The sequence below is a fragment of the Danio aesculapii genome, chromosome 9 (assembly GCF_903798145.1).
Source record: "Danio aesculapii chromosome 9, fDanAes4.1, whole genome shotgun sequence".
NCBI classification, from domain to species: domain Eukaryota; kingdom Metazoa; phylum Chordata; class Actinopteri; order Cypriniformes; family Danionidae; genus Danio; species Danio aesculapii.
Genome location: NC_079443.1, coordinates 55,688,773 through 55,710,595, shown reverse-complemented (window position 1 = coordinate 55,710,595; position 21,823 = coordinate 55,688,773). Strand labels below are relative to the sequence as shown.

The 21,823-nt window shown below is 48.0% G+C and overlaps 2 protein-coding genes across 2 annotated transcripts; one reads left to right on the top strand and one right to left on the bottom strand.

Moving 5' to 3' along the window:
• Positions 1 to 6,176: 6,176 nt before the first annotated feature.
• On the bottom strand, positions 6,177 to 13,875 carry actr3 (actin related protein 3). Its single transcript, XM_056466041.1, has 12 exons — positions 13,735 to 13,875; positions 12,409 to 12,464; positions 11,549 to 11,673; positions 11,005 to 11,115; positions 10,829 to 10,924; positions 10,559 to 10,666; positions 8,465 to 8,608; positions 8,154 to 8,327; positions 7,811 to 7,903; positions 7,577 to 7,702; positions 7,397 to 7,480; positions 6,177 to 6,880 (listed from the first exon to the last, which is right to left on the bottom strand). Exons 1-12 carry the CDS (start codon positions 13,776 to 13,778, stop codon positions 6,785 to 6,787), a joined length of 1,257 nt encoding a protein of 418 aa, XP_056322016.1. The 5' UTR covers positions 13,779 to 13,875; the 3' UTR covers positions 6,177 to 6,784.
• A 3,197-nt stretch (positions 13,876 to 17,072) lies between these two features.
• gpr39 (G protein-coupled receptor 39) lies at positions 17,073 to 21,392 on the top strand. The gene is made up of 2 exons (XM_056466040.1): positions 17,073 to 18,113; positions 19,018 to 21,392. Exons 1-2 carry the CDS (start codon positions 17,348 to 17,350, stop codon positions 19,569 to 19,571), a joined length of 1,320 nt encoding a protein of 439 aa, XP_056322015.1. The 5' UTR covers positions 17,073 to 17,347; the 3' UTR covers positions 19,572 to 21,392.
• Positions 21,393 to 21,823: the final 431 nt, after the last annotated feature.

The following is a 21,823-nucleotide window of genomic DNA, read 5'->3' as shown; positions in this document are numbered from 1 at the left end:
AGCCGGATCAGGAATATTTCCAGGCTGTAAGTCTGGAGATTGTGTTTGATGGTGAGTTTGGGCGAGTTCAGTAATTGTGTTATAATCAATGCCTTAGGTCCAGTATATTGTATTTTAAAGTGTGTACTGCGTTGAGAGTCTACTGGAGAACAGCTCAATGCTGTAGTGTGTTCAGTGTTGCTCTGTTTAATGTGTTAGGGTTGTGCTTTACTCTTTATTGCTCGTGAGTGTTGGTGTTGGGGACCAGCCCGTCGCCCTATGCCTGTGTGAGCGCCTACAGCTGGTGTCAGGAGTGAAAGAACTGAAGATGGCCGATGGTAACCAGGAACTGCAGTACTTGCTCATTAGCAAAGCAAGTGCAATAATGATGGATGATTCAGTTCCTGTGAAGATAGAGGAAGATGATGAATTTGCTGGTTGTTTGGCAGGCAAACCATGCTGATCTGGTGAAGACAGAAGAAATCGGTGAAGACAGAGTCGTGTGATGCCGCAACTGCGGGCACAGATATGAGTCTCTATTATGTGCTACGGCCGAGCGCCACAACGTCAGATGTAATGCCAGCGTGGCTGCCTCGCCTGAAGACCCAGGAATAAAAAAAAGGGAAATGAAGATGTCGACGCCCATGAGATAAACAAATTGGTTGGATTAAAACTGCCAGAATACTTCAGCAAAATCAGATTGGTGGGCTCTTCATGCTCAATTTGAACTATTAGCCTATACATACGCTTGGTCAAGAGACCACAAAGCTCCTCAGCTCGCCCTATGCTGAACAGATGATGCACCTTCAGGGCTACTCCTGCATGACACTAGTGAGAGGGCTGATGTAGATGCACTGTGTGGAGCATTGAGACAGTGTTTTCGATCTGAGCTCCGCTCTGAGTTACACAGTAGGCAGAGAACTCCTGGAGAGCCACAAGGTCACTGGCAAATGATTCGAGCACATGCAGATATTCCTCCATCAGTGCAGGAAGAGCTAGCCTGTGATCAGTTCATCAGAGCCCTTTCACCCTCTGAACTACACATACATACACAACTGACACTTGGCTAATGTTGCTAGCACCTTTGAAAGGTAAGGGGTCTGTTCACAGTGACTGTAAGAGGAAAGAACTTGCAGCATCTGGTATGGATGGTTGAGCTATAGGACCACTATATTTGGGCTTGGACTTTCCGAAGGATCATGGCTGTTAAGTTAGATTACGCTGCGGTTCAGCACTGGGCTTGTAGTAAAGATGAGACCTCCAGAGGTCCATCAAAGGGATGGACTGACAGCCGGGTCTTGGAAATGCCACATGAGGAACAGAGAATACTCAAATGACACAATGCCTCCCAGATCATATTGGAGAAAACACTTGTCAAAGCCCCTGGGTTTACACCAGATAAAAGATAGCAGAATTATGTTAAAGGCAGATGAAAATCCTCAGATGTCAATCATACCTGCGGTTGCCCAGACTGCGCCCCTTTTTTAACATCACCTCAACTGTAGATGTGCAAGGAAACTCAGAGCCTTCTGCTTGAGAGGAGGGCAGGAGAACAGCTGCTCTGCGGGGTGTGATGCACAGGAGCTCCAGTGGTCTGGATGTGCAGCAGCAGCAACACTTGTGGCTGCTCTTGATGGAAATTCAGGATTGTTTTGCCTGTGATGAAGGGGAGCTAGGGCAAACTTGCTTGGGCTACCATAACATTTAAAACAGGAGAGGTTATGCCCATACGTCAACAACCCATACGCATGCTCTTAGGTGGACAAGAGGCTGCAGAATAGGCACTAATAAAGATGTAAGAAGCTGGTATTATAGAGCCTTCAGGGAGCCCCTGGCCAACCCCCATATGTCAATCAGTTCCTTTAAAATTGGGTGTCGCTTTTATGTCGACTACCGAAGAATGAATGCAGTGACGTGAAGAGTCGTATCCCTTTCCCCGAGTTGGTGAATGTCTGGATTGGGTGGCGGAGTCTTGCTGGTTTTCTTCTCTAGATTTGAGATGTGGATACCAAATGTGGACACCAGAAGCTCAACCCAAAACAGCTTTTTGCACTGGTAAAGGCTTGTGGCAATTTAAAGTTCTTTGTTTTGGCCTTTGAAACATGCCAGCAAGCTTTGAGCACCTAATGGAGAGGGTACTCGAGGGCATTCCAAAGCAGCAGTGTCTAGTGTTTCTCGATGACATCTTGGCACATGGGAACTCATTTATTTCTGCAGTCACAGCCTTGAGAATAGTGCTGGAGAGAATCCGGTCTGCTCAGACCATGCATGCCTCTTTGACTTGAGGAACTGCAGGGTTATCAATTTACCACAGACACATAATGTAGGGGTACGCTATGGTAATGCTGATGCTCTGTCTAGTAGGCATTGTAGTGAGGAGGAATGCAGGTACTGTGATTGCAGAGAAGCCAGAGAGAATTCAATTCAATTCATGTTTATTTCTGTAGCGCTCTTACAGTGTAGACTGTGTCACAGCAGCTGAACACAGACGTTCTAGTAGACTGAAACTTTGTCAGTCCAGTGTTCAGAGTCGAAGTTCCGTTTAGTTCAGGTCAGTGTGGTTTAATATTGCTGAAAGTCCACAGCTCCACAAGTACCAAACCAAGCAAGCCACTGGCGAGGAACATACTTCATCAAATGATCTAAGTGAGGGGAAAAACCTGGAGAGAAAGTAGGCTCAGCTGGGCACGACCATTTCTCCTCTGGCCAATCTTCTTGTGCAGAGCTGCAGGTGTGAGTAGATCAGGTGTTCAGGCTGGCCCACATGACCAATGCAGAGACACGTCTGTCATTGGGGTCTTTCAGGAATCAGTCTCATGTTCTCCACTCCTCCATGACCACCAAAGCATCAGCTCAGGATACGGCCTGGTCCAGGATTATGGGAAACATGGCATCTTCTCTTCACAGGTCTTGGATCACATCAGTGGCACTGCATAATCTCTAGAGGCTTCGGGATGAGTATGCCCAAATGGAAATAGAGAATATAGAAAATAATTAGTGTAGCTGCTGTTCATAGTGTATATTCACCTTATTCTCCACGTATGAGTGGGCGCAGCCATTTGAATCATTTTGGCTCGAGACTTCCAGTCTCATTCACTTCCATACATTTTTAGACGTTAAAAACAGCTCGTTTTGATGCTGTGTGTTGCAAACTGATGTTTTCTTAATATATTATTCTACGTTGTCTTTATAGTCATGCAAACACTTGTTTGTAGAGCGAGTAGTGTGACCGTTTTGTGCTGTTTATTATTCCTAGTCATTTCTCCCAAAGGCAGCTGAATCGGAAGTTCTAAAACAATCGCAAAAACGTGCACACTTCCGCAGAAGAATAAGGTCAATAAACGAGATGCAAAAATGAAGTGTTACAAATGAAAATAGTAGTTATACAAACATAATGAAATAAACATGTAAAGCATATGAGTATTTCTAACAAAATGTCTGCTGCATTAAGACAGGAGAAGTGTGTCCTACAGGAGATTTGTCTAGCCAACTCACCTGCGTGGACCACACTCATGCATCAGTGTTCACTATACTAAACAGATAGGTCTTTAATCTAGTTTTGAATTGGGAGAGTGTGTCTGAGCCTTCGGACATTATCAGGAAGGCTATTCCAGAGTTTAGGAGCTATAAATGAGAAGGCTCGACCTCCTTTACTCGACTTTGCTATTCTAGGTACTACCAGAAGCCCTGAGTTTTGAGACCTTAAAGAGCGAGTTGGATTGTAGCGAGACAGAAGATTGGTTAGATAAACAGGAGCTAGATTATTTAAAGCTTTATATGTAAGAAGCAATATTTTAAATTCAATACGAAACTTAACAGGCAGCCAGTGTAAGGAGGATAACATTGGGGTGATGTGATCAAATTTTCCTAGACCTGGTAAGAACTCTGGCAGCTGCATTTTGTACTAGCTGAAGTTTGTTAATAGAGGATGCTGGGCAGCCAGCAAACAGTGCATTACAGTAGTCCAGCCTAGAAGCTCATAAAAGCATGGACTAGCTTTTCTGCATCTGAGATGGATAGCATACTTCGTAACTTAGCGATATTTCTCAGATGAAAGAAAGCAGTTTTTGTGACATGGGATATATGATTTTTAAAAGTTAAATTGCTGTCTAGTATAACACACAGGCATAAGTGGCATTACATCAGGACAGACTGGCACCCTGCGAGGGGGTGCTCGAACCAGTTGACCTGGCCACTAGTGGTCAGCATGAGGTGCCTTGTTCACAGAGTGGGGAGGACTTACTTCCAGAACAGGAAAATTGAAGACCCCTGAGGGAGTGTCCCAGGAGGAAACCTTCAGCCAGGCTTCAAGACTGTCCTCAGGGTCGAAGAGTTTAGGAGGAGGGGGTGGAATAGCGTGTTCAGAGTGTTGTTCTGTTTAATGTGTTAAAGTTGTGCTTTATTCTTTATTGCTAATGACTGTTGATTAGTTGAGAATGAGCCCCGCCCTGTGTGTGGAAAAGGAAAGTGTGAGGAGAAAAAGGGAAGGGGGAGTTTCCCGTTTATCTGTTTTACACCACGCGTGTACGACAACTGCCTCAATAAATGCCTCTTGCATGTGAATTGCCGATAGACTGTAAAAAATATGGACGTAGCATCGGTGACGTCACCCATGGGTTTCTGAAGAGTGCAAATGAAGCTACAAGTGGGCGTGGCCAACCGTCTCCATTTGGTTTACGCATTATCATGCCAACCGGGGGTGACCAAAAAAGGCAAAGAGGTGGGGCATTAGCGGAGCTACAGATGCCTGCTAGCATTTTGCATAAACTGGCTCTTCTTTAGCAGAAACGCTTAATCCTTCATACCTGCGACTCGCTTGTGTTCTGACCACATGTGCTTGGCTGTACACTATATCAATAAAGTGTTTAGACTTTTAAGAACACTGCTCTAACACATTGAGCCACTAAACATTGCTCTTATGATGTTTTTCTACAGGAGGAAAACGCTAATTACTTCCAAACACTTCAGATATAGTCTGTGTTAGTAAATGCAGGACTATTGATGAACTCCAGCATAACACTGTATGACAACGCTTCAGATGACTGATCTAGAGGCTACAGCTAATCAATCTAGCAGATTCTGGAGTGCTTTACGGTTCTGAAGAACATCAGAAATGAGTTTAAATAAGACAAATACATTTATAGACAGAAGTATATGAGAATTTCACTCACCTGGGAAATGGAGGCCACGTTTGTCAGCACAATTAAGTGCACACCGCATGCCAAATTATCTGATAACTGTAAGAAATAATTCCAAAAGGCAGCTGACAGTGTAAAGAAACATAAAACTCAAAAATACGATGTATATGCCGAGCTCAGTGAATAATCAGCCGAGGTGAAGACCTGTGAAGAGATGATGCCAACCATTGAGGACCTCAAGGACAACATACACACACACTCAATACACTCTATCAAACATCTACACTCAGACATCGCCTATATGCTATATAACTGCAGGCTAACTGTGTTTATAATAACTGTTAAAGTTATTGGTTACTAATAAAGTTACAGTAACTAATAGCCTTTTCTGAATGTGATGCAGTAATCTGCTCCATCTGTAAAGCTGATTCAGCCAATAATTCATGTGGTAGTGCTATACAAACAAGCTTGAACTGATGGCTATGCTAATTACCCATGTTAGCTATTCTTACCAATCAGGAGATGATTTCAGTTATGTTTACATTATTGTTCAGGGTCTCACAGATGATGCAGTTACTGACGCAGACTATCTGCACTGTCAATGTTAAAGGCACAGTTCACACAACACTGACAACTCTCATTTCATCTAACCCCGCTTGAGAAGATGTGTTGAAGAAGGTTAGCGCTTTGTGTTTAGCAGAAGAAAGAAACTCAAAGGTTTGGAACCACCAGGTAGAGTAAATGAGGAGTAAATTCTCCTTTCAGGTGAACGGCCCCTTTAACATTGACTGTGTGTCCAGAATGATGATCAGCAGGTCTCAAACGTCACCTAAACCAACTGAACTACTCACATGTTGTCGAGGAACTGAATTGTACGCATGATGGGTTATTTACACTAGAGAGTTTGTGACATCTCAAAAAGCATCAGTGAAGGGTCCCATCCCTTCAGAATCAGGCACTTAAAAGGCTACTAGTGAGGGTGTGTGTGTGTGTGTGTGTGTGTGTGTGTGTGTGTGTGTGTGTGTGTGTGTGTGTTAGAGAATCCTCAGACACGCAGGGTAGAAACCATCAGCTTTTATTGGAATGTTTCTCCATTACACTTATAAATCCCCCCGTGTGTGTGTGTGTGTGTGTGTGTTTATCAAAACTTTATTCTGCTAATACTGCGCTCACACGCGCACACACACACTGCTGCGCTGGTCACATGACTGATGAACACCTGACGCCGCAGGTAAAGCGCACAGAAGGAAAGAATAAAGCAGAGGAATCCAGAATGTGGAGGTGAGGGTCCGACTGAGCAGAAGCAGAGATTAATGAGCAGATGAGGAGATCATGAACATAGAGCACAGCTGGAGCGACACACACACACACACACACACACACACACACACACACACACACACACGTCAACATGTGATTCTGTACACCTCAATGACTGTAATGACTGTAATCAGCCGGATCAGAGTTCACACACACACTCACACTGAAGCGCTCGGGTTCTACACCGCGGTAAAATCTGGAGAAACAAGATATACTCTGAGAACGACTGCAGCGTCCTGACCAGACGACACTAGAAACAATCTGCACCATCCTGTGTGTGTGTATGTGTGTGTGTGTGCGTGTGTAAGCATGTGTGTGTGTGCGTGAGTGTGTGTCTGTGTGTTTGTTCAGGACATGACTCCAAACACAGGGTTGTGGCGGCAGATGCTCGGCCCGATCTCCTCGTAGTCTTTCTTGGTGTGACACACTTGGTAAAACTCAGGCTGGAAAACAGAAACACACACACACACACACACGCACACGCACACGCACACGCACATGCACACACACACGCACACACACACACACAGTGTCACTGAAGATGAACGTCCTGCAGTGTGGTGTAATGATGCTCGTTAATACACATCAGTATAATTGAGTTCTGAGCTTCTTCCTCTTTCTGGAGCGAGAGATTGAGGAATACAATAGTTTATAACCCTCGACTGATGGAGCAGACGCGCAGTTTCACACTCCTGCAGCACAACACTCTTATATACAGTGTGTGTGTGTGTGTGTGTGTGTGTGTATAACTGTTCATCTCCACACTGACCCAGTGAATCAGCAACATTCACATACACTGGATATACTGGGGACACGCCACTATACTGGGGCGCCAGGACACATCACTGTACTGGAGCATCAGAACTACACAATAAACATGACAGTTCTGTATTAGTGTGTGTGTGTGTGTGTGTGTGTGTGTGTGTGTGTGTGTGTGTGTGTGTGTGTGAGAGACTCACGGTGGAGGCCAGCATTGATCCTCCAAACCACACAGCGTATCTCTGCATGTGGTGTGTGATGACCTGCACATCGATGGGTTTGGGCTGCGAACACAAAACACACACAGTGAGTCTGGGGCTGGTGAGAGAGAACGTGTGTGTGTGTGTGTGTTTGAGAGTGAGTGTGTGTGGTCAGCTGACCTTCAGTTTTCCTCCACTGAGCTCCTCGCTGAGCTTCAGTCGTGCGTCCACCGTACGCTTCAGGTCTCGCTGCAGACGCCTGCCGAAGTCCCGGAACATGGTGGAGCCGCCGGACAGCACAATATTCTGCGCACATATAGACGTTCAGACACACACACACACACACACAATACTGTGCACTCTCTCTCACATGCACACACACACACCCTCTCTCTCACACACTCCAGCACTGACCTTATAGAGCGGGCGGCGCACGTCAATCGGGCAGTTCTGGATGACCTCGTCCACCACCTCAGAGATGGGCTGAGTGAAGTCTGGGTTTGCAAACTACACACACACACACACACACACACACACACACACACTGTATATATAGAACAATCCAGGCAGACAGCACATCTGTTTACTCTAACCAGAGGAATAATAACCCATAACAGACAAAACATCTCATTAAACAGCATCACTGCATATAGACGAGGTGTGTGTGTGTGTGTGTGTGTGTCTGTGTGTGTCTGTGTGTGCGTGTGTGTGTGTGTGTCTGTGTGTGCGTGTGTGTGTGTGTGTGTGTGTAGAGCACCTCGGGGTGGAAGAAGATCTCAGGCCCCAGGAAGCGCTCGTATCCCACGTCGATGGTGAACTCCTTCTTGCTGATGGCATTGATGCCGGTGTACTGCTTGATCCACTTGGAGCCGTCGGTGTCGTACTTACTGAACTCCTTCACCAGGTCAGGACACACGTAGCTGAACCGCTCCTACACACACACACACACACACACACTGCTCAATAAAACACATTACACACACCACAGTACAACACACACTACAGTACAACACAACATACACGCACGCACACATACACACACACACACACACACACACACACACTCACCTTCACAGCTTTGGCGGTCTCCAGCGACTGCTCTGGAGGGATGCCCACCTCTCGCTCGCGCAGCAGCTGCTGGGTGAAGTACGTGATGTCGCGGCCGGCGATGGGGATGTGTTTAATGCAGCTGCCGATCACATAGCCCTCCGCCTGTCAATCACAAACACACACACACACACACACACACACACACACACACACACACACACACACACCCACACACTGAGCTCACTGACGCTGGACACACACAATCATACTGAAGCTCTGGCCAGTGTAGTGTTGTAGGTGTGATGGCTGCATGTTGCTCCTTTAATCTTCACTGATCTGTGACCGACAGCAAGTGTGTGTGATGATCGAGAGCCGTGGTGTCCAGAGTAATGTCAGCAGACCACCAAGAAGAAGAAGCACATCCAGCAGGAGGGGCTGTGGAGGCCAGAGGAAGCTGTCTGAGAGGGTCGTCCGGCTGATAACCCAGATTTACCCAGAACACATCAGAGCACAGCTGATCCACTCACTGCAGGGTGACATGTGCAGCTTCGCTCTCCTGTGTCCAGCAGAACTGTTGGTCTGGAGCTCCACTGGGTCAATATACATGACCCAAACCTCTGCTCACTCCTGCCGATGCCAAACTGCTGATGCCCAGAGTGAAGCGTGGGGGGGGGGGGGACTCACTGATGGTTTGGGCTCAATATCATTGCGTTCCGTATAGGCCCAATACTGGTGCTAGATGGAGCGTCGCTGCCAAGAACTACCCAACCATTCTGGAGGAGCATGTGACCCAATGGGTCAAACACTGTATCCTGAAGGTGGTGGTGTGTATCAGGATGATAAGGCAGCGATACACACAGCAGGACTGGAGACAGAGTGGTGTGATGGAGATGAAAGTGAAGTTGAACATCTCTCATGGCCTGCACAGTACCCAGAACTAAACATTATTGAGCACTTTTGGGTGTTTTGGAGAAGTGAGTCAGGAAAGGTTTTCCTCCAGCAGCATCAGTAGTGACCTGAACACTGTTCTGGAGGAGAACGCCTCAGAATCCCTCTGGACACTGTGCAGGACTCCTGTCTGTCATTCCCAACACCAGCTAATGCTGGACTGAGGGGGAGGAGCTACAGCAGCTGATGCTGGACTGAGGAGGAGGAGCTACAGCAGCTGATGCTAGACTGAGGAGGAGGAGCTACAGCAGCTGATGCTGGACTGAGGAGGAGGAGCTACAGCAGCTGATGCTGGACTGAGGAGGAGGAGCTACAGCAGCTGATGGACTACTGCACAACCCCTGTGTGTGTGTAGTCAAGCGCAAAATTATTCATAGCCCCTGGCAAATACTTACCAGACTTCTGCCAAAAGATGATGTACAAGAGGCATCATTGTGGGTAAATATTCCTCAGCTTTGGCTTGTTCAATACTATTCACACCCTTAGTGAACTGCAGCAGTCTATGGGGGAATCCGGTTGTTGCTAGATAAGATATGGATGCTGCCGGACGTTAACGAGAATTATTTATATGATTTATGAAATTTCCTATTTATTGTATTTCATTAATGTCTACCCCCAGCCCAACCCTAAACCCAACGGCCACAGTACTGTAAAAATATTAACTATTGTTACACAGTGCCATAAAAACGCTGCTGTATTAATGAGCATATCGCACTTCCGGCCGGCCGCATATCCCATTTAGACTTTACAGAGTAATCCAGAGTTCCACATCATCCCACAGAGTCAGTGCTGTCCGAGAGCATCCTGATGACCCAGATTCACTGGGAGCCACTGCTTTAATCAACCCAACGGGAAGAACTGAACTCTGCTGTTGGTTTGTGGACAGTCATGGCTCGGCGAGGACCTGCAGCTGCGCACTAAATTGGCCATAGTGTATGAGTGTGTGTGCGCGTGTGACTGAGTGGGTGTGGGTGTTTCCCAGTACTGGGTTACAGCTGGAAGGGCATCTGCTGTGTAAAACATATGCTGGAATAGTTAGCGGTTCATTCCACTGTGGCGACCCCTGATAAATCAGGGACTAAACTGAAGGAGAATGAATGAATGAATGAGTGTGTGTGTAAGTGTGTGAGTGTGACTGAGTGAGACCGTGTGTGTGAGACGTACCACTGGAATGACGTGAGTAACTCCGTCTCCGCTGTCGATGACGGTTCCGGTGAGTGTTCGCTCTCCCACCTGACGAGACGTCCATGAGGCCGCCAGAGCGAGCACCGCCTGATGAACACACACACACACACACACACACACACACACACACACACACACACTGTGCTGTCATGCTTTATGGTCTCATGATGTTTCACTGCGCATGTGTGTGTGTGTGTGTGTGTGTGTGTGTGTGTGTGTGTGTGTGTGTGTGTGTTTATGTGTGTGTACCTGCACAGCGATGTACAGTCCCGGCACGTTGAAGGACTCAAACATGATCTCTGCCGTGTACTCGCGGTTCTCTGGCGTGTTCAGAGGCGGCTCCGTCTGCAGGAGGAACAGGAAGTGTTGCGTGAGCTACTGGAGGACCAGCAGACGGCCAGAGCGCTCAGAGGAAGTGCACTCACCAACAGGAAGTAGTGATCCTCAGGCTCCGCCCTCAGGTACTTGAAGATCACCTGCTCCATAAAGCGCTCCATCAGGTCCCAGTCCTCCACGATCCCATGCCGGATGGGCCACTGCGCGCACACAATAAGTGATTATTAAACCACACTGAACTGAGCTAAACTGAACTGAACTTAAACACTACAAACTGAACTACACTGTTCCTATTTACTGTGACCTTTTATGTGAAGCTGCTTTGACACAATCTGCATTGTAAAAGCGCTATACAAATAAAGGGGAATTGAATTGAATTGAATTGAACACACACACACACACACACAAGTGCACACGCGCACACAAACACACACGCACACCCCCTTTAAGAATGTAGGAAACATCAGTCTCCTCTGCGACTGATCGAGCAGCTGTGTGAGCGGGTCAGTCTTGTGTCTGTTCATCATGAACGTTTGCTCTTCCAGGGTCAAAACAACAGCTCCCGCTGCTCTTATGACACAAACTTGTGCTCCAGCTTGTGTATGTTTCCCATGATGCCGTGCGTCGGCTCACCTTGGTGGCGTAGGTGGGTTTATCGATGGCCTCGTCTCCGATGTAGAAGTCCAGATCGTCCACACCCTTCATCATCCTGCGCTGAGCCTGATCGCCAACCTTAGCGGACTCCTTGATGGCGATACCTGACACACACACACACAGAGAGAGAGAGAGAGAGGAAAAGAGAGAGAGAGAGAGAGAGAGAGAGAGAGAGAGGAGAGAGAGAGAGAGAGAGAGAGAGAGAGAGAGAGAGAGAGAGAGAGAGAGAGAGAGAGAGAGAGAGAGAGAGAGAGAGAGGAGAGAGGGGAAGTGAGCGAGCGCAGTGCAGGCGTGTGTGTGTGTCGCAGGGGAAGTAGTGTGTTATTTTAGGCTCCCGTTTAGAGCTGAACTGCAGGACTGAGTCTGACCACTGTAACTCACACTACACCCTACAGATGCCCACTGCGCCCTACAGTTGCCCACTGCGCCCTACAGATGCCCACTGCGCCCTACAGACGCCCACTGCGCCCTACAGAAGCACACTGCGCCCTACAGAAGCACACTGCGCCCTACAGATGCCCACTGCGCCCTACAGAAATGCCCACTGCCCCCTACAGAAATGCACACTACGCCCTACAGAAATGCCCACTACGCCCTACAGAAATGCCCACTACACCCTAGAGATGCCCACTACCCCCTACAGATGCACACTACGCCCTACAGATGCACACTACGCCCTACAGATGCCCACTGCGCCCAACAGAAATGCCCACTACCCCTACAGATGCCCACTACACCCTACAGATGCCCACTACACCCTACAGATGCACACTGCACCCTACAGATGCACACTGCGCCCTAAAGATGCCCACTATACCCTACAGAAGTGCACTACTCACATGACGGGATGATGAACTGTGGTTCTGTGTTTCCTGCATATCCCAGTTTAGTGTACCTGAAACACAACACACACACACACACACACACACACACACAGTCGTTATTAACTCCTCATATTTATTAATGTTCATAAACTCAGCATGTGTCTGCGCGCACACACACAGCAGATGGAGAGTTCCTCATTACAGCACTCCTCATCTGTATTCTCCACTGTAGTGTGTGTGTGTGTGTGTCACAGCAGCTGAACACTGGAGGAGCTCTAGTGCACTAAACAGTGTCAGTCCAGTGTTCTGCTGTCTTCAGGCAGGCTCAGCTCACCTTCATTATTTTGACAATCGCAACAACCATTAACAGAGAGAACTCTGCTTAAACACTCAGCCTATCACACACACACACACACACACGCGCACGCACAAACACACACTCACTCACACACACACACACGGGAATGTTGTGCAGTTGTCGTGTCTCTGCATGTTCTGAAATCTGCACACTGAAGCTGTGGCCACACACACACACACACACACACACACACACACACACACACACAGAGATTAATTAACTCATCTCTAATGATCAAACACAGATCAGCGGCTGATCAACCGACTGACAGACCATAATAATCCTCCTCCTCCTCCTCTTGACACATCACAGGGCTTTACTCGCGCTGTTCATGAGTGTCTGCCGTGTATTCGCGGGTGAGCAGCGCTGTGTTGAACACATCAGGGTTGGGTTAGGTTAGGGTTGGGTTACATTAGGGTTATCGCTGTATTAAACACATTAACGGACAGCAGGAATCCGCCGTTTTCCTCTGTTTGCCCATATAAGGCCGCGGCCAGAATAAGGAAGCGCAGGAAAAGGAAGTAGCTGTGCGCATGCGCAGAACAAAACACAACAGATTCCCTCTTTCCCCGCTCCGCGTCTAAAACAGCTCAAACAGCTCATCTGCGATTAAAGTCGCCGCTTCAACACAATAACACTATCCGCCGCACAATGAGCGTCAGACGCGCGATACAGCGGTCTGAGCGAGGCCTTCATCACCGTCATCTTCATCATCATCATCATCATCATCATCATCATCAGTGTATAAACTCCGCTTTACCGGAGGAACACCGCGTCTCCGAGCTGCAGAACGAACACCATAATAACCAAACAGCAGCTGATGAACATAAACATGAATGAACACACACACACACACACACACACACACACACACACACACACACACACACACACACACACACACACATACAGCGGTAACCGTGCAGGAGCGCGCACCTACGGCGCCGGTTTTCGCGCGCAGCGGACAGCGCGGGATTACTCACCCTGTGCCACAATCCACAACGCATGCCGGTAACCGAGCGGCCATCTCGAGTGCGGTGCAGCGCCGGTGAGCTCCCGGGACGAGTGATCTGTCGGTCCGTTTCTGCGCGAGGCGGAACCCGGAAGCGCGAAGGAAGCGATTGTCCACTTCCGCATTCACGCGCAGGAGAAAGCTCGCACCCCAGAGCGGCCGCGAGAGTGTCAATCAGTGATGGCGTGGGCGGGGCTACAGATGGACACGTGGCTGCGCTGATGTCAGAGGAGCTCAGCTTCTTCCGTTGTTTCAGTTATTTTAACCCCCCCCCCCCCCCCCCCCATCTTTTTGGTACAGTCCCGGATCGCCGCCATTAGTGTAATGACCGGTCGCTGCGGATTTACAGAGTCTAATGTTGGCAGGCAGTGGCGGTTCTACACCGGAGTAACTTGTGGGGTCCAGGCAGGGGCCACTTGTACTTTTAGCGGGCTCACTTTAACATACATCACAGACTACTTAAACATTTATTGGAGGTCATTTATTTCATGATAACTCAGTCTTCATAAACAAGATAATAAACCCTTTTATCCATGTTAGTTTAATTGACAGGTAACTCTGTACTGTCGAACACATCTCTAACATTCGAGCACATCACGGGTTTGCGTTGTTGCACCTGTAAACTTTAACAGATGCAGTTAAAGTCATTTTTGACCTCCCGTTAATTTAAAATGTTTTCCAAGTGACAAACCAAGGACATGTTCACAGGATTGCCTATAAAACACAAACAATTCCTCTGGAGTCATAATAAGTCTTATTTCTTACAGTTTGTATTGAATAATTTAATTAATAAAGAAATAAGGTCAGCATTATTAGCCTCCTTAAGAAATATTTACTGAGTGTTTTTGATTGTCTAGACAACAAACCAGTTATACAGTAACTCGAGTAATTATTCTAACTTTCCTGGTTAACTTAGTAAAGTCTTTAAATACACTTTAATTGAATGCAACTGTCTAGCACAATAACTTTGACATGAGCGTGACTGAAAACTACATTTGATCACTGTGTTTCATCTGTTCTCCGGGACTTTTCGACTGTAGGTTCAAGACTGCATTTCCTAATGTAAAACTATATGTACACTCAATTTCTGATCAATAATAGTCTGTGCATAGCCGAGGACTTCCTCTAGTAAAAGGGTTACAGTCGCTATTGAAAACAGAAGGCTAATATCATCGACGGTGGACATTTTGACAGTTTCACAACATGAACATGACTGAAGAATCACTTTTCGTATTACCTGTGTCAATGTGGGGCTGAAACTGATGCACACAGCACCGTCACTGACAAAAGTCAAGGGAAAGCAGGGAGGGGGAGTGCGGGCGACACCGAGAGCGCGCGAAATAGGCCTCCATCATATCTCCGTCTGCAACCGATGGCTGATCTCGCTTCTCTCCGTCTGCCACCGATGGCTGATCTCGCTTCTCTCCGTCTGCAACCGATGGCTGATCTCGCTTCTCTCCGTCTGCAACCGATGGCTGATCTCGCTTCTCTCCGTCTGCCACCGATGGCTGATCTCGCTTCTCTGTGGCGTTTTAGTTGTGACACAAAAATAACCGTCCAAATTTAGGGGGACCAGAGGGGAGGCCAAGCTTGTTGACACGGGGGCACCGGCTCCCGCTTAGAATGGCCACTGTTGGCAGGTATGGTTAAATGAAGCTGACAGATTTGACCCCTTTAGATTGTTAATGTTGTGTAAATGTATCTCCTGTCTGTCTGCTGGATTGACCTCTTCTGTTTCCTCTCGCAGACTCACGAAGAACAGGAAAAGTGCACAGCATCTCCATCATGGCCACAGTATAAGCACACAGGATCAGTCCCCTTTCTGCTAGATTTATTATATATTTTATGGTCTGTTATTATTTTGCCTACAGTACTGTCAGACATGAACTCACACTCATAATTCTGTTCAGCTTCAATCTTCTCTGTTGATGTATGTGTGTGTGTGTGTGTGTGTGTGTGTGTGTGTGTGTGTGTGTGTGCTGACCTATAAATGTTCAGAACACTGCAGACTACACCTGGAGAAGCGGAAGTCGATGTGCGCCCCCTGCCGGAAATACAGCTTTATTTGAAGAGAGATTAAACTGCTGCTGTTGTAGGTTTACAGAGAAGCTTAAGCTGAATGCTGGAATACATCAGATATACACAGAGCTGTGGTTTGGTTCGTTGTGTGTTTGTCTGAGAGTGTATTAGAGCATGTGTCCAGCAGAGGGCGCTCGTGTGTTCATCATCTCTATATGTCAGAGTTATTATCTAACAACACACACACACACACTCACACACCTTTTTTAATCAAACTCCAGAAATAAAAGGATCTGCTGTAATAATCTTCTCCTAAATAACAGCAGATGGATCAGACTGAGCAGGCTATTCACCAAACCGTTTCACACACACACAAGCCAAAACTAAAGATTCCTCCAAAAGCACACAGTGAATAAAGTATATGATTATAGGTGTGTGTGTGTGTGTGTGTGTGTGTGTTTCTGTGTGCTCTTCAGTCAGGATCAGTTTATGGTATTGATCTAAAGCTGCTGATATCAGTGGGTAAAGCAGCCCGGTTAGTGCCCTTATCTCTGATTTACAGCTCTGGTGTTTATCTGCGTTTGTGCTGAACCGAGACCTACAATAACACACGGACACATGCACGCACACACGCACACACACACACACACACACACACACACACACACACACACACACAGAGAGATATATTAACTCTCTTTATCTGCTCTCTGACTCACAGGTATGATGATGTGGTGTTTTTCAGATCAAAACCAGCAGTGCCAATGACACACACACACACACACACATCCATCCAGTAGCATATTGAGCGTATTCCCCCTCATGTTTCCCTGTCTTCATCAGTGATACTGTGGGCCAGCAGTGTGTTGATCATCCTCACGCTTCTCTAAAACAGGTTTGTGATTATCGATCACCTTCACTTGACTCCAGACCCGTGTGGCTCTCTCTTCTTCAGGATAGAGTCTGTTTCCACTGCAGGGTTCTTCAACATGTGAACATGAATGTAAGTAAATAAAGACCGAGTGGTTATTCTGGAGGAGCTGTAGCTTTGAGAAGGTGCTGTGATGTATAACTATTGCCTAAAATCACTGCTGCACACACTGGCGTTCACATACACTCCCCACTGTACAAACACACACACACATACCCCCCACTGTACACTCTCTCTCTAAAGCACATACATACATACACACACACCCCATTCTCTCACACACACATTTGCTGTGGGCCAATCAGGACTCAGCGGTGTGTTGTAAACTCATCATGTGACTAATGACTGCTGCTCAAACACAGCTCTGTGCTCCAGCTCTAGCAGAAACTCCTCCGCGTTCCTCAAACGCTAATCATTAACTCAGCGAGAGCAGGAATCTCCAGACGAGTCCGAGCGAAACACCAGGAGAGACGAGACGAGGAGGACGGAGCTGATCTCCAGCATGAGGGACGGGCGGACGCTTCTGTTCCAGACCTCGGCTGAGATTCCAAAGTCGCTGTGAGAGTCTGATGATTAGCGCTGGGGATAGCGGAGAGATAAGCGCAGGACAGTCCGCTAGTGAGTGCAGATAAACATGGACCCACAGCAGCCGGAGCGGGACTGGCAGCAGCTGGAGCCGAGCTATGGGCTGAAGGTGTTCCTAACAGTGCTGTACTGCCTGATCCTCAGCATGGGTGTCCTGGGCAACAGCGCCACCATCCACGTGGCGCAGGTACTGCAGCGGAACGGGTACCTGCAGAGGAGCGTGGCGGAGCACATGGTGAGCCTGGCCTGCTCCGACCTGCTGGTGCTGCTGATCGGGCTACCGGTGGAGCTCTACAGTGCCATCTGGTTCCCATTCTTGTCCCGATCGGGCGACGCTGCCTGCCGCATCTACAACTTCCTGTTTGAGCTGTGCAGCTACGCCACCATCCTGAACGTGGCCACGCTGAGCCTGGAGCGCTACCTGGCCATCTGCCACCCGTTCCGCTATCGAGCGCTACGTGGCGGCCGGACACGGAGGCTCCTGCTGGCAGCCTGGCTCTGCTCTGCCCTGGTGGCGCTGCCACTGTTGGTGGCCACCGGGACTGAAGGATACGTGCCCGCAGGCCGCCACACACCTGTGCAGAACCTTACCTTCTGCACCAGCCTGAGCCAGCACTGGGTGATGTACCGCACCAGCATCTTCACCGCTTTTGTCTTATACCTGCTGGTGCTGGCTGGCGTGGCCTTCATGTGCCGGGCCATGATCCTGGTCCTGCGGGCACCCATGGGCCCTGCTGAAGCCAGCGCTAGCGGAGATCACAAACACCAGAGCGCTCGCAGCAAAGCCTCCCGCAAACAGACCATCCTGTTCTTAGGTAGGACTCGCTTACACCATCCGTACACATACACCATTCACCATGTTTCTCTCGGTCAGTTTATCCTTAACCTGTGGTCACACTAGATGATTAGACATCGATAAAGTTAGCAATTACTCCATATTTTAAATATCTGTACAGAGATATTTGTACGTTTTGATACTCTATTAGTGTCACACAATCACGTTCGCAGGTCAGAGGTCACCAAACTTGAACTTTGGAACGACACGTGAAACTGGCTTGTGTTTCCGGTACACAGATATCCACATCAGTCTGAACACCATCCCCTTTCAGCCTCTATGAAGTGCATTCCGCTCTCTGACTGCAGTATCTGCTCTGATTATGAAATCTCTGAACGCTCCAGACACACACCGGCATTCCCATCATCTGGCGCCATGAGACATAAACACTAATGCCAGACCTATGAATACAGACTCAGCAGTCAGACAGCTCGTGTTTAAGTGAACTTACTGGGTAGTCTAATGAAAATGAAGCAAGGTTGAGCTGAAGGGCTTTGGATGACTTTAGTAGCAGTGCTGAATGAAGGCATGATAGAGGCTGCACTGTAGAAGCAGGACTGCAGAGGCAGTGACATCAGCATGTGCCATTATTCTCAACACAGAATGAAAGCAGTAGATGAAGTTCAGTAGTGTTTCCTGATTTACAGATTAAAACAAAACCGCTCAGTTGGATGCATGTCAGCTGTCCACAAACCAATGAACATCAAGAATTATCCTGAATTATCAGCCTGAGAGTCTCTGATTTGCCTGAACCGCAGCATTTCAGGCACATCATACACATGACTGATCAATAATAGTTATGATCTTCGGTATTGACCACATCATCACATATTCATCATGTTGTCTTCTAATGCACTGTTCTGTCCTCTCTGTGTGTGTGTTAGTGCTGATCGTCTGCGCTCTGTTCGTCTGCTGGATGCCAAATCAGATCCGCAGACTGATGACGGCCGCGGTGCCCAAGTCCTCGTGGACCGCCAGCTACCTGACCGGCTACATCAGGCTTCACCCGGTGGCCGACAGCTTCTTCTACCTTAGCTCGGTGCTGAACCCGATGCTGTATAACCTGTCCTCCCGCCAGTTCCGCTCCGCCTTCCTGCAGACGCTGCTGTGCCGCCTGTCCCTCCAGCACGCAAACAGGAGAACGCTAGAAAACAGTGGTGCCTCCAAGAGCTCCAGTAACACCTTACGGCCCCTACTGCAGCGCTCTCTCAACCGTATACAGATGGCCACCAGTGGCAGAGCTACACCACCATCATCTGCAGAGAGAAGAGACTCTCTGAACACCACAGACCGGCCCCAGGGTGAAGGAGAGCTGACCTCTGACCCTCAGAACACCACAGACTGGCCACAGGGTGGAGACGAGCTGACCTCTGAGAAGGAGAAGGAGAGAAACCAGCTGACACACTGCCTAACACTGACTGATGAACAAATCAGCTGAAGACCACAGGAGAAAACAACAGGACATGCTGAGGACCAACATAGACCACGGTTGCAGAACATGCAGAACACTGTAGACCACTGGGGAACACTGCAGACCCCTGGAGTCCATTGGGGACCACTGCAGACCACCTGGGAACACTGTAGACCACTGGGGAACATTGTAGACAAACACTGCAGACTACTGGGTAAGACTGTAGACAAACACTGTAGACCACTGGGGAACACTGTAGACAAACACTGCAGACTACTGGAGAACACTGTAGACAAACACTGTAGACCACTGGGGAACATTGTAGACCACTGAGGAACACTGTAAACAAACACTGCAGACTACTGGGGAACACTGTAGACCACCAGGAAACACTGTAGAACACTGGGAAACATTGTAGACAAACACTGTAGACCACTGGGGACTATTGTAGACCACTGGGGAACACTGTAGACCACTGGGGAACACTGTAGACAAACACTGCAGACCACTGGGGAACACTGTAGACCACAGGGGAACACTGTAGACCACTGGGGAACATTGTAGACAAACACTGCAGACCACTGGGGAACACTGTAGACCACAGGGGAACACTGTAGACAAACACTGCAGACTACTGGGTAAGACTGTAGACAAACACTGTAGACCACTGGGGAACACTGTAGACAAACACTGCAGACTACTGGAGAACACTGTAGACAAACACTGTAGACCACTGGGGAACATTGTAGACCACTGAGGAACACTGTAAACAAACACTGCAGACTACTGGGGAACACTGTAGACCACCAGGAAACACTGTAGAACACTGGGAAACATTGTAGACAAACACTGTAGACCACTGGGGACTATTGTAGACCACTGGGGAACACTGTAGACCACTGGGGAACACTGTAGACAAACACTGCAGACCACTGGGGAACACTGTAGACCACAGGGGAACACTGTAGACAAACACTGCAGACTACTGGGTAAGACTGTAGACAAACACTGTAGACCACTGGGGAACAGGGTAGACCACTGGGGAACACTGTAGACAAACACTGTAGACCACTGGGGAACATTGTAGACCACTGAGGAACACTGTAAACAAACACTGCAGACTACTGGGGAACACTGTAGACCACCAGGAAACACTGTAGAACACTGGGAAACATTGTAGACAAACACTGTAGACCACTGGGGACTATTGTAGACCACTGGGGAACACTGTAGACCACTGGGGACCATTGTAGACCACTGTGGACCACCGGGGAACCCTGTAGACCACTGGGGACCATTGTAGACCACTGCAGACCACTGGGGAACACTGTAGACAAACACTGTAGGCCACTGGGGACCATTGTAGACCACTGAGGAACACTGTAGACCATTGGGGAACACTGTAGACCACTGGGGACCATTGTAGACCACTGGGAAACACTGTAGACAAACACTGTAGGCCACTGGGGACCACTGCAGACCACCGAGGAACACTGTTTAAGATTAAGTTTCTGTTTACCAGTAGAGTGACCGCTGCTGGCCAGCTAAACCAACCAAACACCCCAGAATAAGCTAATGAAGTAGTGGAGTACCAGAGCTGTGTGTGTGTATGTGTGTGTGCTCAGAGTTATGAGGACGCCCTCTACTGGTCAATCGAGGACTTTATAATCATGAGGGATTCTGCAGGTGTGTGTTCTCCAGGTGTGTGTGTGTGTGTGTGTGTGTGTGTGTGTGTGTGTGCAGTGGTCAGGACATGTTTTCTGCACATCTCGAGTGTTTAAAGTAAATGGACGTCACTATTGGTCAATTCAATAAAGTATTTTTCAGAATAAACAAAGACTACAGGTGTGTGTGTGTGTGTGTTTCTCAGTGTGTCTGAATGTGGCTGATCATACAGGTGTGTTTAGAGTCTTTAGGACGTCTCGTGTTTAACCCGTCACTCACTGACCCCAGATCTGCTGTCTGAGCCTCACACACCCCTGCCCAAATACAGATGAACTGCAGATTTCTAGAGTGTTAGATGATACACACACACACACACACACACACACACACACACACACACATACATAAGTTATAAAACCATGTAGATTCAGTTCAGCACTGACCACCCTGAACCAGCCGTCTGTGTCTGTGTGTGTCAACTAGGGAGTTTATAAGTATGCAAGTGTGTGTGTGAGCACTCATCATGTTTTTAACCCAGGTGTGTGTGTGATCAGCAGTGATCAGTCTGCTGAATGAATAACCCAGAGTTGATAACAGACTAAAGGTACAGGGTC